This window comes from Euprymna scolopes, chromosome 43 (assembly GCF_053919585.1).
Source record: "Euprymna scolopes isolate OS-2025 chromosome 43, ASM5391958v1, whole genome shotgun sequence".
Taxonomy (NCBI): domain Eukaryota; kingdom Metazoa; phylum Mollusca; class Cephalopoda; order Sepiida; family Sepiolidae; genus Euprymna; species Euprymna scolopes.
This window is the reverse complement of record NC_136524.1, coordinates 9,053,220-9,069,024: the sequence shown is the minus strand read 5'-3', so window position 1 is coordinate 9,069,024 and position 15,805 is coordinate 9,053,220. Positions and strand designations below refer to the sequence as shown.

The 15,805-nt window shown below is 33.1% G+C and overlaps 1 protein-coding gene across 1 annotated transcript in view; it reads left to right on the top strand.

The window, feature by feature from the left end:
• The window catches only part of LOC145268171 (palmitoyltransferase ZDHHC8-like), a 110,899-nt gene that overhangs the window by 84,366 nt on the left and 10,728 nt on the right, over positions 1-15,805 (top strand). The window contains exons 5-7 of the mRNA XM_080123382.1: positions 9,964-10,066; positions 11,644-11,735; positions 13,462-13,600. Coding sequence (XP_079979508.1) covers positions 9,964-10,066; positions 11,644-11,735; positions 13,462-13,600 — 334 coding nt within the window. The remainder of the gene's footprint in view (positions 1-9,963; positions 10,067-11,643; positions 11,736-13,461; positions 13,601-15,805) is intronic.

The window sequence follows — 15,805 nt, the reverse complement described above, 5'->3', positions numbered from 1 at the left end:
ATGTATTGAGTACTGTTGAAGTAAATATTGAAAATTGATATATAAAGTATCTTTTTATAACATTTTATGTAGATACATGAAAATTATATATGTAGCAATACAATTACAAATTAATGATATCAAAAATTGATTTATTATTCAGTTTCAAAAACACAAATGATGCATGCAAAAAGCTTTGTTTGAATCCTTGCTCTCTACTATATATATATACAAAAGTATTTTAAAAGACTTGAATTCATAACAATGAGTCATTTTCATGGTAATGTAGGTGTGATAAATGAAACCTTTCATTTAGATTCTTTTTTTAGTCAATGTCAGGTTACTAAGGACTATAATTTATAATGCAAATGAAAAGCATTCACATCAGATGCCTTGAGATTTTCATTATTTATTTTTTACTTGCGTTCACCCAAAACAAGGTGTTTCGACACTTGAATTTGGGACCATGCTTAAAGATGAACAAGATGTGGTTTACATTACATTTGAACTTCTGCATATTGGTACAGTCAGGGAAGTAGGTAGCAGGAAGTGAATTCCAAAGTTGCTGTTTGGTGGAAGAAACTATTAGAGTAGAAAGCTTTCTGGCATTTAGGGACCTCAACAGTGAAATAGTGATTTTCTTGCTAAACAGGTTTGTCGGGATATGTATGGCAAGAGGGCACAAGTGCGATGAGTTCATCAGAGCATAAATAAAATACTTATAAAAAAGGCTTAGTTGATAAAGTGGGACATTAGATTGGAGACTTTTTTTTTTTTGACCATATCATAGAGGGAGAGACTAGGGATCGAAGCACCAGTCCAGATGTGACAACAATACTCCATGCATGGGCGAATGGTGAATAGTGGCTTTGTAGAGGTACAAGATCATCTCAGGTATGAGTAGACTTCTAGCAGAATAAAGGGAACCCACCTTTGCAATGTTCTCAGTGTATTTGTTCCAGTTATTAATAACAAGGGTTAATATGATGGTCAATTGGTGATGAATAATATATGTGAGAGGATTGGGTTTAAAAATTGGGTCAGAATTTGATTATTTAAGTGGACAATAACAATTTCTTAACATTGGACTTGAAAATGACCACGTTAAACTCAACTGGGAAGCAACCTCATAGTATTATGTTGCAAATGGAAAGTTCTTTGATAGTTTCATTTAGTTTTGGATATAAAGGATTAATATAAGATTAGTTTTTGCTTTGATTGTTTTACAAAGGGAGAACTAATGTGTACTCAACTGAACTCCATGAAAATAATAATAGAATAAGACTAGCAATGTCTCTTTCTCACAAGAGACCATCCTCCATGTTTTGACATAAATTCTGTCATCTTTAATCTGTAATTCTGTAAACAAAGCTTCTCTCCCAGAATTACCTGTCTGGAACACTGTTCTACTGGGTTGCTTCCTAGTTGAATACAACAGGAGAACCTCCAAATTCAATGTAAACAAGTTCTTGTTGGGCTGTTCTCATAAATAATCAAAATCTACCCAATGTACACCTACCACCTTCATTCATTAACCGTTATCCTTGAGTGGCCTTTGGGTCTTGATGAGTGGTGACTCCCAAATAATGAATAAAAAAAAAAAATCTATCAAGGAGAGAATTCTTTAAGCAGTATATTCCCATATGTTGCAACAAAACTCCATCCTGGGACATATATATATATATATATATATATATATATATATATGTGGCTCATGTAGAGGCAATGGCTTCCATCAAGGTCACAAATAAACTTTTTTTTATATGGAAATTGTTCCAGACAAGGCATGAAGCTACTTAATGTAATGTGCTAATAAGAACAAAAGATTATTATTGCAAAGACAGAAGTCTTGAAAAGACCAACGCTATAGCTAAGAGTAAAGCAAGCTTTTTGATTTATAAGATGATCATCGTCTCAAAAATGTTTACAAAAGGTCCTAAATTTTCTGTGTCATTTTTCAGCGTTTCTTTTTTGCTTGTTCTTCACTTCTATTTTTCAATTTTTTTTTTTTTAATAGTAACTTTGATGAAATTTTTCCTTGGTTTTAATGCAATCTTTCAAATAAACCTTATGTGTTAATTTTTGACAATTTTTTTTTTTTTATAGATTTACAGAAATCTCATCCAACTGAGAATCTACATGCCATATTCAGTTTAATATCTATTTTACTTGCTAGTATGCATTGGACAGTTTGTAAACATTGACTTCCAAACTAACCTATCTCTGCTCAGGTCTTTATCCCTTTTTTTCTCACGTCCATCCTAATACCTTAATTGTTCAATTACTAAACCATGAACGCAGCCATTCTTTCAAAGTAACCATACCATCAAAATCTCCTGTTCTGTACACATCTCCATATACTGTCTATATTTAATCTTCCTCTGAGGTCATCAGAACTTGGTCTGTCTTTAAAATTCACATTACGCATTGATCATATCATTCTATCATTTCTCTCCATGCAACGTATTTCCTCAACCCTCACTATTGAGGTTTCACTTTTATATATCACCACATTGCGTACACATGCCTGATTGACAGTGGTAAAGCTCTAATGGCTATGAAAAGCAGAAATTGTCTGAACTTTATCCACTCCCAACTCTTGAAATAACACTAGCACCTACTCCTTCCTTCATGCTTCTCCCATGTTTGGCTCCTTCACTCTAAAACAGTGGTTTCCTGCCTTTTTTTTCACATCAGCAACCTACCACAAAATAAGTATTTTTCTACTCCTAAAGCTTTTTTGCAATAAAATAATAAAAAAACATAGATTATATCACGAAAATGTTTATTTACATAAATCAACATATCCTGTATTCAATATCTGGTATAAGATAATAATGGTGAATGCCAGTGGAACAATTGTGCCTGGTGTTTTTTTTAACTACTGCTGCAATATGTGAGTGAATGTGAAAGAGATACACTCTTAAATCTTAAATATTTTAAAGTGTTTCACATTTTTTTTAATGTTGTTTAGATAAGAAAACCCCAGTTCACATAGGTACAAAGTTGAGAATTGCAGCAAGACTTTGATGGCTTTTTTACTTTGGATATGCTTCCATAAAAAATCTAATGGCAGTTGTGTGTACTTCAATTTGAGACACAATAACTGGAAACACTTGCTAATTCTTCCTCTTCATATAACTCAAAATTGGAAAGGTTAATGACTACTAAATCTAGTCATGTCATCATAATTAAGAAAAAAATGCCTTCTAGCTATTATCTCTTTGTGGCATACCAGTAATCATTCTATGGCACATTTATTGGGAACCACTACCATCGAGATTTAAGTTATTTCTTGTTTTCTTAAAATGTAGCCTGGCTACTATTTTCATATAAACTAAGGTATAATCTTTCATCTGTAATCTGTATGAAGTTTGGCCATTTATTACACTGGCAGTCAGATTAAAAGACCAAATGCATGCCTCTACTTATACATAAAAATCACTTTGTGTGTGAGTTTGTTACCTATGAACCCCAAAATGGTTGGGCTGATTTTTTATTAATTTCTCACCATTCTGCCAGCCAATCTTTTGAGATAAGAACAATGATGGTACATTTTCTGTATGTGTCTGGAAACTGTAGCCAGCCATTAAGGAAAAATCTCCTCTACAGGTAGATCGATATTTCTGTTAATAATGAGACTGTACACCAGATTGAACTGCCTTTGCATTCTTTGCTGAGGAAAGATTTGCTCTTTGAGTCATTCTTCATAGATAAGCATGGAGAGTTCTATTACTATCCTGATTGCCTATTCCATGTATACAATATTTTTTTAACATAGGGATTTGTTGTCTGGGTGACATACTCAAGAATGGGCAATAGTATGAGTTATATAAAGGAAACAGAAATATCTGGTGTTTTTTTTTTTTTTTTTTTTTTTCAAGGAAGTCATCACTTATCAAGGTCCAAAATCTACTCGAGGATAAGAATTTATAAATGAAGTTGTCCGCTAAACAACAACATAGTGATCATTGGTGGTAGAATTTGACTCTTTAAAGCGACGGCTCATCAAGAACTTGTTTATATTGAACTTGAAGACAACTAATAAGTCAGGTGATCGCTCATCTTCCTCTCAGTACAGGCCAATAAGTCACCTGTGCATCATGAGTAAGTTGCTGGAATCTGTGTTAAATAGAGAAGTAATCAATCATCTCAGCAAAAATAACCTTCTTAGTGACACTCAATATGGTTTCCGTTCTGCTAGATCTACAGCAGATGTGCTTACAGTTATATCTCATAGGAGTAGCAAATCTCTCGACGGAGGCTTCCTTTTTAGGGCAATTGCCCTTGACATATCAAAGGCCTTTGATACAGTGTGGCATAAAGGTTTACTTCACAAGATCTCCAGCTACGGTATAGCTGGAAATGTCTTCTCAATTATTAAATCATTTCTCTCTGATAGGTTCATAAGAGTAGTGGTTGATGGGCAGAAATCAGAAGCTCTCAGTATTAATGCTGGAGTTCCTCAGGGGTCCATCCTGGGCCCAACTCTTTTCCTGATCTACATTAATGATCTTCCAAATCACATCCTTACATCATTTGTAGACATTTATGCTGATGACACTACTATCTATGGTAGCACATCTAAGACCGTAAACAATCAAATTCTCCTTAATTCTCTGTCCTCTGATCTTGAGCACATAGTACAATGGGGAAAGGAGTGGCTGGTTACTTTTAATGCATCTAAAACCAAGCTTTTATCTTTACATCATCAACTCTCTGATCCCCATCTGGCATCAGTTGAAATGAATGGCTCTCGTGTTGGTGAGGCCTCAAGTTTTGACAAGCTTCTGGGTTTGACTTTTACTCCTGATCTGAAATAGAACACATACATTAAATCTGTTGCCAAGGCCGCTGGAAAAATGTAGGGATCCTTCTATCAAGCCAGTAGATAGATCACTGCTGATGCAATTCTCTATCTATATAAGAGCCAGGTACGTCCAAAGATGGAGTACTGTTGCCATATCTGGGCAGGAGCTGCTAGAAAGGACTTACCTGTCTTGATAGTTCAAAATAGACTTTGTAGCCTCGTAGGGGATATCCTTTTCTCTTCCCTGCAACCTCTTTCTAACAGAAGAAATGTTGCAAGTTTGTCTCTGTTTTATTGTTATTTTCGTGGCAAGTGCTCGGCTGAGCTCCAATCTATGGTCCCCCCCTCGCCAAACTTTCACAAGAAACACCCGTCTAGCAGAAAACACTATCAATAATTTCCCCCACTCTTTATCTGTGCCTAAACCTTAACGTAGATTCAATGATCAAAGCTTCTTTCTTAGAAGTACACGCCTATGAAATTATCTTCCGTTTTCTTGCTTTCCAGCTGATTACAATATGGGTCTCTTCAAGTCTAACATAAACAAGTTTTTGATGAGCCGTTCCATATAAGTTAACAAATTCACCAAATTTCCATTACTATTACTATATTGTCCAATTTCTACTGTACACTCTTTAACCCTTATCCTCGAGTGGCCTTAAGGCCTTGATAAATGGTGATTCCCATGTAAAAAAAAAAACAAAAAAAACTATATTGTAGTTAGCTGGAAAGCAGGCCAGTGGAAGAGTTCTACAAATGGGCAGTTCTAGGAAAAGTTTTGTTCATGGAATTTGTGTTTAGATTTCGATACGGATAGACTGGGGAAAATTGTTGATAGTGGTTATAACTAAACGAGTGTTTTGTTTGTGCAAGTTTGGCAGGAAGGGGGTATGGATGCAGCTGAAACGAGCACTTGCCATGAAAATAGTGATAAAGCATAGACAGGCTCACAATGTCTCTTCCGTGGGGAAGGAGGTTGTTGGGTAGAAAAAGGGCATCACCTACTAAAGCCACTTCTGAATTCTGTCAAATCATGATAGGGTACTCGGAACAGTTGCTGCCAGATGTGGCAACAATACTCTATTTTAGGGTGAATTTGGCTCTTATGCAGCAACCTTGGCAACAGATTTGATGCAAGTCTTCCATTTCAGATCAGGAGTAAAGGTCAGATTCAGAAGCTTGTAGAAGCAAGGAGCCTCTTTGAGACAAGAGTCATTCATATCAGTTGGTGTCAAGTGGGGATCAGAGCGTTTATGGTGCAAAGATAGAAGCTTGGTTTTGGATAAGTTAAAATTAACTAGCCACCTTTTGCTCCATGTGCTAAGGTTAGAGGAAAGACTTGTGCTTAGAATGAATTTCAGGATCAATCCAAGAACCTGATTTTACTCTCTCGATGCATTAATGTGTTGGTTTGAAGGTGTCCACAATTGTACAAAGGTGGGAAACTGTTTAGCATGTTAGGTTGTTACATGCACATGTAGTATCGTGTGCATTAAGTTGCAAGACACCAACATTAAAGGATAATTGCTGAAAATAGCAACCGGGGGGGGGGGAGAATGGTTATGATACAAAAAGAATTCTATATTTATAAAGAATGTATTTGCTTATAGCTAAATTTTATCAAAATAACTATAAAAAATGAGCTATCACAAGCTGAAATAGAAATTTAAATATATGAGGTGCCTTCAATAATTTTCAAGACTTTTTTTGTATGGGCACATTTATTGATTGTACATGAAACTCTAGTCACCTCCAAAGTAATCTTCTCTGGCTGCAATGTACTTTCTATACCATGCCAACAAGTTTGGAAAGCCCCTATGGAAGTCGTCCTCTTGTGTGATCATGTTAATGACACTCATCACAGTCTCTTTCATCTCCTCAATTGTCTCATAACAGCCTGTAAGGTTTTCCTTGAGCTTAGGGAATAACAAAAAGTCCTGGTCTGGACAATAGGGAGGGTAAGGAACTGCCTTGATTCCTATCTTGGTCTGTGACAAGGATGGAGTTACCCTTAATAAATTTTCTGCATTTTCAGTTTCTCATGAATTTTGTGTACAGCTCCCACACTGATCTCAAACTGCACTTCTTGTCTCTATAGACATATGACGATCCTTATCCACAAAATTATTTATTTGGCCAATCAATTCTGATTTCCTTACTCTTCTCACACTTCTCATTATCCTCCACAGACTTCCTGCCTTCCTTGAATCTCTTATGCTTTTAAGAACTGGTTCTTCATTCGTACAAGATGGTCCAAAAGCAGTCTGAAGCATTCCATACATTTCTGTGACATTTTTTTTCCAAGTTTAAAACAGAATTTTATTGCATATCGTTCTTCTAAAGTGTCCTCATCTCCAGATTGCATTTTTGAAATTCACCAGCTGTGATGACAATCAGGCTTTAGTAGGGTGTATTCCAATTCCTGCTGTAGCTATACATTTGAACCTGTAATCATAAAAATTGATCAGTTATCTCATTTTTTTAGTGTACAAAAAAGCCTGGAAACTTATTGAAGCACCTCGTATTTGCCCATTTTTACACACTGAACTTGCTGATTTCTGAATGTCTAAGGATGTGTGATAACTGAACTATTATTAACCATAACTACTCATCATTGCTTGGGAGTCTTTACTTTTTTTTTTTTTTTTTTCTAATAGTTTTGAAAGATAAATTAAAAAAAAATAATTCAAAATCTACTTTTCATACATATTTTATTAATACTTGAAAAAAATATTACTTTGTAACCATTCAAAATTCTAAAGGCAAGTATTTAAACTGTCAAATAGAAAGATTTTAACTGGGTTTTAAATTCTTAGCAAATCCTATGAAAAGATAGAATGCTTTTAAAGCTATTTACATTGAACAATTTTATAAATACATCAAAACATTGTAATATTGTTTTAGAACAATTCAGTTCAATCAATAATTTAATGTTTCAGAATTATTACCTTAACGATTGGTAATTTGAATTGCTGTTCTCCTATTCTGTTGTAACCTGTGACCTTTTTCATATCTTGTTGAATTCTGGAATTTTTATAAAACTTAGAACTAAACCAGTTATTTAATCCATAAGGCTAATTATGGTTGACTTTTTTTTATTTTTTTATGAAAGTTGCTCTAGACAAGATATGAACCATTTGATGTAAGGAGCTAAAAAAATTATTTTTTGAATAATGTCCTTGAAAGGACAAAAACTTCCCAATGATAAATGTTAGATGGAATAGGTTCTGAGCTAAAAAAAAAAAACAGCAATTCTTCCTTCTTTGTCAGAAACATCACTTGTGGAATGTGAGGACTAAACAACAAAATAAGGGAAGCAAGTGTTAAGCAACTGGTGTAATGGCTGACGGAATGAGAACAAGCTACTCCCGTGGATTAAATAAACGATTAATCAAAATTCTGTTGAGTTTGATAAGACATAGGTTACATTTGCTGAAATTTTGTGAAAATAACTTTAAAAAATGAGAACAGTATTGGAATGACCCAAATAATACATAACCTAATGATCGAATTATATTAAATTTAATTTTCAAAATCTTAAAAAAGAAAAATATTTCTAATTTTGGGAATATGTTGAGTACTGGAGGTGATTGCACATTTAGCTTTAGGATAGGAGTAAGTTCCAGGAGCTGTTTCCAGTTCTCGCATCACAAGCATGGACCACATCCATCTCTTAAAAGATTTTTATCCAGTCTGGCAATCAGACAGTATACACTAATGAACAAATGTTTTCCAAGAATTAAATTTTTCACTAAAAGTTATTTGAGAACAAAATTGTGTGACATCAAACAAATACACAGAAACAGGTGTCAAATTAAATTGCTAATTCAAACAGTTTTATTTTATTTGAATACGAAAAAATTGCATATTTTTTTGTTTTCTATTATTCTTGTAGTTAAATAAGATAATTAAATGGTTTAAATAAAATCAGATTAAATTCCTTATAGTTATTTAAATTAAAAAAAAAAAATAGACTGAGTCCAAGAAAATTTATTTACATTATAGCGATTCATTGAGATGCAACATAGCCAATTGAGACCCCTTTCTCTAAAAGGTTGATGACTGTCCTACAGTAATGAAAGTGTCCTAGGATTTTAGATTTGAGGGATATAATCAAAGGCTTCAAACTGGAAAAGAAAAAAATAACGTGAAGATTAGAGAACTCTACTAGTGAAGTTTCATAAAGTCAGTATTTTAATATCAAGACATTTTGGTCTCTGTGACAAAGAGATTGGGCCTAGTAATTCATCCCGTTCGTTTGTTTGCACTTTTCTCAACAACCACACCTTGGATTTTTTGTGAAATTTTACACAAACTTTAGGCATAGTGAAAGTAAATTTTTGCCAGAATAGATTTTCCAGGATAACTCTGGTTGCTCCCCTAGGGTGCATTATAGAGGTAAAATTGCCCCAAAATCATTTGTCGAGTCGTCTGTTCGCACTTTTTCAATAAACCAGGTCTTGGATTTTTTTGAAAGTTTTGCACAAATATTAGTCATGGTGAAAGTAAATTTTTCACTTATAGAGGGGGACCCCGTATGCTCAGCTTGTTTTTTTTTTTTTTTTTTTTTTTTTTATCCTGAGTGTCACTTTCATCTATATCATCTAGAACATCCTTAATGATAGCAAGAATCTGCTTTTGATTTCAGTGGTTAAAAAAAATAAGCAACATTTTTATATTTATCCCTATTAAATATTCATATTTAAAACAGTTTTTTGTGTATTTGTCCAGAACTTCTTCCCTCATGAAAAATAAAGAAAAATTTGTATGATGTACGTGCTGGTGACAAAAGGAAAATATTATCCACCAAAACCTCACATAAAGTGATCAATTAGTTTCATGTTTAAATAAGAAAAGAAAATTTTATGGCTGAAGTAAGAGCGATGATCTTGCGACATCATCTTAAAAAAAAAAAACAATCTGAAAGAACAAAGATCATTTCAAATCAAGATTTGAGAAAGCTATTCTTTATATGGGGAGGAGGAGACATTAGAAAAACTTTAATTCACTTTTAAATAATCCAGTATTTTTTTTTTCTTTATTTTCGTTTTTTCGTAGAGGGGAATTCTGGATAAAATCTATTGAAATAAGTTTTTTCTTTCTTTTTATGCTCTTTGATTATTTGTTTTTTTCTTTTGTTTAAATAAAATTTTATTCCTTAACATGGTTTCCAGCGTTATTGTTATGGTTATTATTGGCTTATTGATAATTCCAGTCGGAGGCCTCACTGGCTTCCATACAGTACTTGTTGCTAGGGGACGAACGACCAATGAACAAGTAAGTATTTTCTCATCTCTTTTAATCTGTTAGTTTTTATGTATAATTTTTAAAAAAAAGTTCTTTGAATAGTTACAATAAACAATGACTTTTTTTTTTTTTTTACTGAGAAGTCATTACTTATTAAGACCAAAATCCACAAATTGTCATTTGAATGATGAAGTAATAAGGTGATTGAAAATGTTGAAGGGAATGAACAAAATTGTATTATTTATGGGAATGGTTTATGACAAGTATTTGATTTATATTATATTGGATTTGAAAAATAACATGTAGTTTGCCAGGAAGCAGCACTGTAGTAATGTTAAGTTATTTCAGATTGTTTGATATCTTAACCCAATACTTCCCATAATTTTAACCACTTTGATTTTTTTTTTATTAAACTTGGATACGTTTATAGTAAAAAAAAAAAGAAAAAAAAAAAGAAGCTTGAGAAACATAATGAAATAGAATTATATTTTAAATAGAAATGAGTGAGATATTAAGTGATCTCATATGAGATCACCAGGAGGTAATGGGTTAATAAAGATATTTGGTGAATTATTAAGAGTTTTATTTTTAAATTTTTGGATTCTATAATGACTTATATTGAATTAAAGAATACCCATCACAGGATGGGCAAAATTAATTCTTTAAACTGAAGTTTTCCACCAATTCTATGACTTATGAAGATTAAAATCAAGGCATAATGCTACTAAATTATGGTTAGAATCCTTATTCCAATTTTCATCAAAATCCATGACACCGTTTTGATGCTAGAAAATGTCTAAGATTTAGAACTTAAGCAAGATTCCCTGAAATCCAATTTCTTATCCAAACCCCTTAAGATTAGTGTCTAATGTCTATGAATCGAATTTAATGAAAATCTGAAATTTTGTATTTTCAAATAAAAGGTTATGTGCATATTCCCTATAAAACCCCCTTTAAAATGCACTAAAGGAACTGAAATTTGGGGGATTAATTGATGTTTTAACTATTATAATTCAACAAAAATCTGAGGGGTTTGAATTGTCATCAAAACTTCACCACCCCATTTGCATAAAACTAAATTAAAATAAGTTTAATTAGTTTAGGAATCTTATGCACACAAATATATGAACATACTTAACTTTATAAGAATGGAGAAATAAAACTTTTCCTCTTCCATCAACCATTTAGAAACCCTAACTTATTTGCAGAAAAATTTTATTTTTAATCCAATTTTTTGTTACATTTGTGGGATCTTTAAAAGAAAAAGAATTTGTGTATGTGTGTTAGAATGATGTGGAAAGCTAGGAAAAAATATGCTACTAGCAAGGTTGCAGAGACTGAGTCGGGTTTTGAAAGGAGTAACCTTGACCGAATCAAGTTTCTGAATATTGGAAAGCTTTAAAATAAGGTGTCCATGGAGTCAATTGGATCTTATACCTCCCAACTCTGTAGCCTTGGTTACTTGTACATTTTGTAATAAGTAGTCTACTGATGTAACTGTGGATTATTTATCTCCCGGCAGTGAAAAGATATTTATATTTTTGATACTTTGAAATATGTAAAAAGAAAAAAAAAATATTTAAATGATTTTATTTACTTAATTTCAGGTTACAGGAAAATTTAGAGGCAGTCCAAATCCATTTACTCGTGGCTGTTGTAAAAATTGCAAATATGCCCTGTGTGGTCCTCAATGGCCAAGGTAATGTTACCTTATTGATATTTTCTATTTAGATGCCGGCGTGTTTTGGTGTCAAGATGCCGGCATGTTATTTTTGTGTTTACATTTACTGCACAGGTTGTAACTATTTGTCCATCTGTCTAATTTTATGGAAACTAGTTTTTTATGCAAGTATAAAAATAAACTTAGTACTTCTGCAGTTTAGTGCCTGTTTTTCCATGAGTCTCACTCGGCAACTGACGGAAACCACTAGAAGCGAACGGAAGTCAAAAAGAAAAAAGAGAAAGAAAATAAAACAAAAAACCTACGTAGATTTTACTGTTTTATTTTTTATGTCAACTGTTTTTTTTTTGTTTTGTTTTTTTGTTGAAATGACATAGCATATATACACAAACACACATGCCGAGTTCAACCGATATGTACGTTAAGCATCCATGTCTGTGTTTTCTTGTGCTTTTATTTTTCTATTTGTGAACCCGTTTGGTCGCCGGATGAAAAAGACTATGACATGACCAGAAATAGAACAATGAAATGTGGAGAAATCCACAGCACGCGATGTCTGTGGTCTGGCTTGTCGATAGAAACCACATCCGTTCTCTACCTTCATGTTTGATCTAAGCTGAATTTAATGTCGCTCCTCATATTACAGATTTTTTTTTTTTTTTTTTTTTTTTTTTTTTTCAATCTAACTCCAACCTTATCACTTATCATACTTCTGTTTTCTATCACATCTAAACAGGATATCACAGTTCAATCGATAGCAAAGGAACTCAAAATAATTAATGAAATATTTAAAACTAGCCTGCGTGCCTGGCGTTGCCAGGGTGTTTGGAGGTGTGTTGAGCAAAACAAAAAAAAACAAAAAATGTAGTTGGCAGGCAAGCAGGCTCGAACCTGGACCACGAAGGAGGAAAAGAATAATAATAATAAAAAAAAACGTGATGTTTTTGCCGTTGCGTCCATCGCCAAACCAGAAGTAGTAAAGGTAAGGCTAGTCAACCGAAAAGAGGGGATAACTTTTGAAAAAAAAAGTGACCCCCTCCTAGTAGAAAAGTGCCCAATTGAGGGTGAAGGAAGTAATGTTTTTAACCAATTTTTCGATATTTGTCGTCTGAAGGGTTAAGCCTTAAAATGATACCCATCTCGTGAAAATCCGTCACCTCTGTCAAAAGTTTTAGGCAGACATACAAACATACATACATTTAAACAGACAGGTGAGATTTATATTATAGAAGACACTGGATTAAAGCTTCTTTCAAAATTCCTGGAAAAGCACATTTGAAAGTCTGAGAGTAAAACAGAAAAAAAAAGTTAAGTGGTAGATCATAGTTGATGATAACCTAATTTATTATTATTAGCTACAATGCTGAGATGTAGGGGAGAGTATCATTCTTTTCCCAGTATTACTTTTCCTTGATTTTCACCTTATAATGCTGAGTGTTTAAAAAGGATGGCATCAAATACCATTTTTATTTTTTTGAAGTCTTTGCTATGAGTCTACTGGGAATTGGACCTTGGTCTCTCAGTCCATTAGCGAACATGCTTATGCTAAATGAGCCGATCAAAATCCGAGAGTACAACAATTAAAACATTGCGAGAAAGATGTGGGGAAAATATTGAAACAAAACAGGATTCTTACATGAGAAGAGATAGTGATACGGTCATATATAAGTAAATCATTCTTCATCTTCCTGTATGAATTTTATTGATGTATTCCATTTTTATGTAGCATCTTTTGTTTTTCCAGGCTGGTATCATATAAACCTCGAACAAAAACTGTGCAGATTGAGTCTTCAAGGGTGACCTATGTTGCTGCTGAAAAAGATGTGAAAATATTTATGGATAATAGCAATGGTATCAAACATGACAGCTCCTCCAATCATAGGGTAAGAATAATTTTTTTGGACACTTTGAATACCAGGCAGAGGAATCTAACATTTAAAGATTTTACTAAAGGCAAGTCTTCTAGTCAATTAAAATATATCTTTTTAGATGTTAGCATTTTATTCTTGTTGCCCAGAGAAAATTTCATTTTGAATTATATTATCTGTATTATATTAGAAATGATATTTGCATTATAACTTTGTGAATATATTGTAAAAATTCAAAATGGTATTTCTTGAATAAACAAGAACCTCAGTATGAAAAAGAAAAGTCACAGAAAATGGATGAGTGAATAAAATATAAAAACTGGTGAATTCAAACAATTTAGATGTGGGATGTTACCAACAGTCGGATTAAAGTACATAAGAAGCAGGATTCTATATTCATAGCTATACTGGTCAATGGAATAGGGGAAACTCGTTATTGAAAGGATGCAAATTATTTTTATTTTTTTCATAAGATTTCTACTGTTAATAATACAAAAAAATGTTATTCTAAAACCAGATTCTAACCCATCAAATTTATTTCATCTGCGATTCAGTATTATATTAGAAATTACATTTGGATTAGAAATTTGTGAATATATTCTAAAAAGTTCAAATTGAATTTTATTGAAAACTTTTTTTTTTGTTAATTTTATGTTTTTCAGTTTCAAGGTTTTTCTTTTATATTCAGTGTTGTTGGTCCCCCGATTTATCGGAGAGGGACCTATGTTTTCAGTGGTGTCCGTTAGTCCAGACGATTGCCAGATAACCATCGATTAGTTTTTCCTGAAATTTTGCTGCAAATTGTATTTTATTAAATAGATATGCACAATGCAAAAATTTCCATTGCGTCATCAGAGGCTCAAAAAAGGTAAAAAAAAAAATGCCCCAAATTGGCAAAAAATTACACATTTTGCCCCATAACTTTTGATCCATCTATTAGATTTTTATGAAACTTGGCCGAAATGTGGAGCCCATTGTTCTTAATATAAATCCAGTATGGGTGACCCTGGCAAAATTCTGGTTCGTGTCCCTGGGGATTCTTAGTGCTAAAAACGCCTCTTTTTGTGGGTATTTTTTCATATTTCTCAACAAAAACTTTGACTATATAGTGGTTTTTCAGTGTTCAACTCAAATATACATGTATCATGGTTTAAAATGCACCGTTATCCATTTACACTTGGATTTGGCGTCTCCAGGGGCTCAAAAGAGGCCAAAAATGACACTTTTTTTTTTTTTTTTTTTTCCCCCTGGAGCATTTGATCCATCTATTAGATTTTCCTGAAACTTGGCCAAAATGTGGAGGCTATTATTATTCTTAATATAATTTCAGTATGGGTGACCCTGGCAAAATTCTCGTTCGGATCCCTCTGAGACTATTAGGGCTTAAAAAACATGCCTTTTTGAAGCTCATTTTTTCATATTACTCAAAAACTTGATATGTATGTCTATATAGTGGTTTTCCATGGTGCTGAATTCAAATATACATGGCTTAAGGTGTGAAACTGCACTGTTTGTCCATTTTCACTGGGATTTGGCATTCCCAGGAGCTCAAAAGGGGGTCACAAATGCTCCCGAAATTGCAAAAAAAAATGACATTTTTTACCCCATAACTTTTGCCCCATCCATTAGATTTTTCTGAAACTTGGTGAAAATGTGAAGGCAACGTTGGCCCTTCACACTTCTCACATTCATCATTTCTTCACTATTTTTTGTGGCGTCATCTCACGTGCAGCACAAGAGGGGGGGGGCACACTGCTTGTTTATTCAAGAAATACCAGTTTTTGCTGCATTAGAATCCTTTCAGAATAAGTTTTTCTAAGCAATGAGTGAAGTGTTAAGCAGCTAAAAAAAAGATATTTGTAGCGCACTGGCTGGAAATCTTGGTTCCAGTAAAAGACACCAAAATATTAGATTTTTCAACCTGTTCTTAATTTTTAATCTTTCTTTTTATACTTGAGAAAAATATTAAGCATCCATTTAAACTTGCTAGTACTATTACAAAATATGAGGTTTCGGTCAATGAGGACAGAGGAATAATGAAGCCTTATATATGTTCTGCTGTGCTTAAAGTATCAGAATTAGTATTGAAAAGAATAATTTATAATATTACTGATTAACCTGGCCAGGATTCAGTGAAACTTTCTTTTTAATTTTTATTTTCACATTTTTTTAAACTTATCCAGAAAAAGAAATAAAATTTTAGTTATAATGGAGACAACT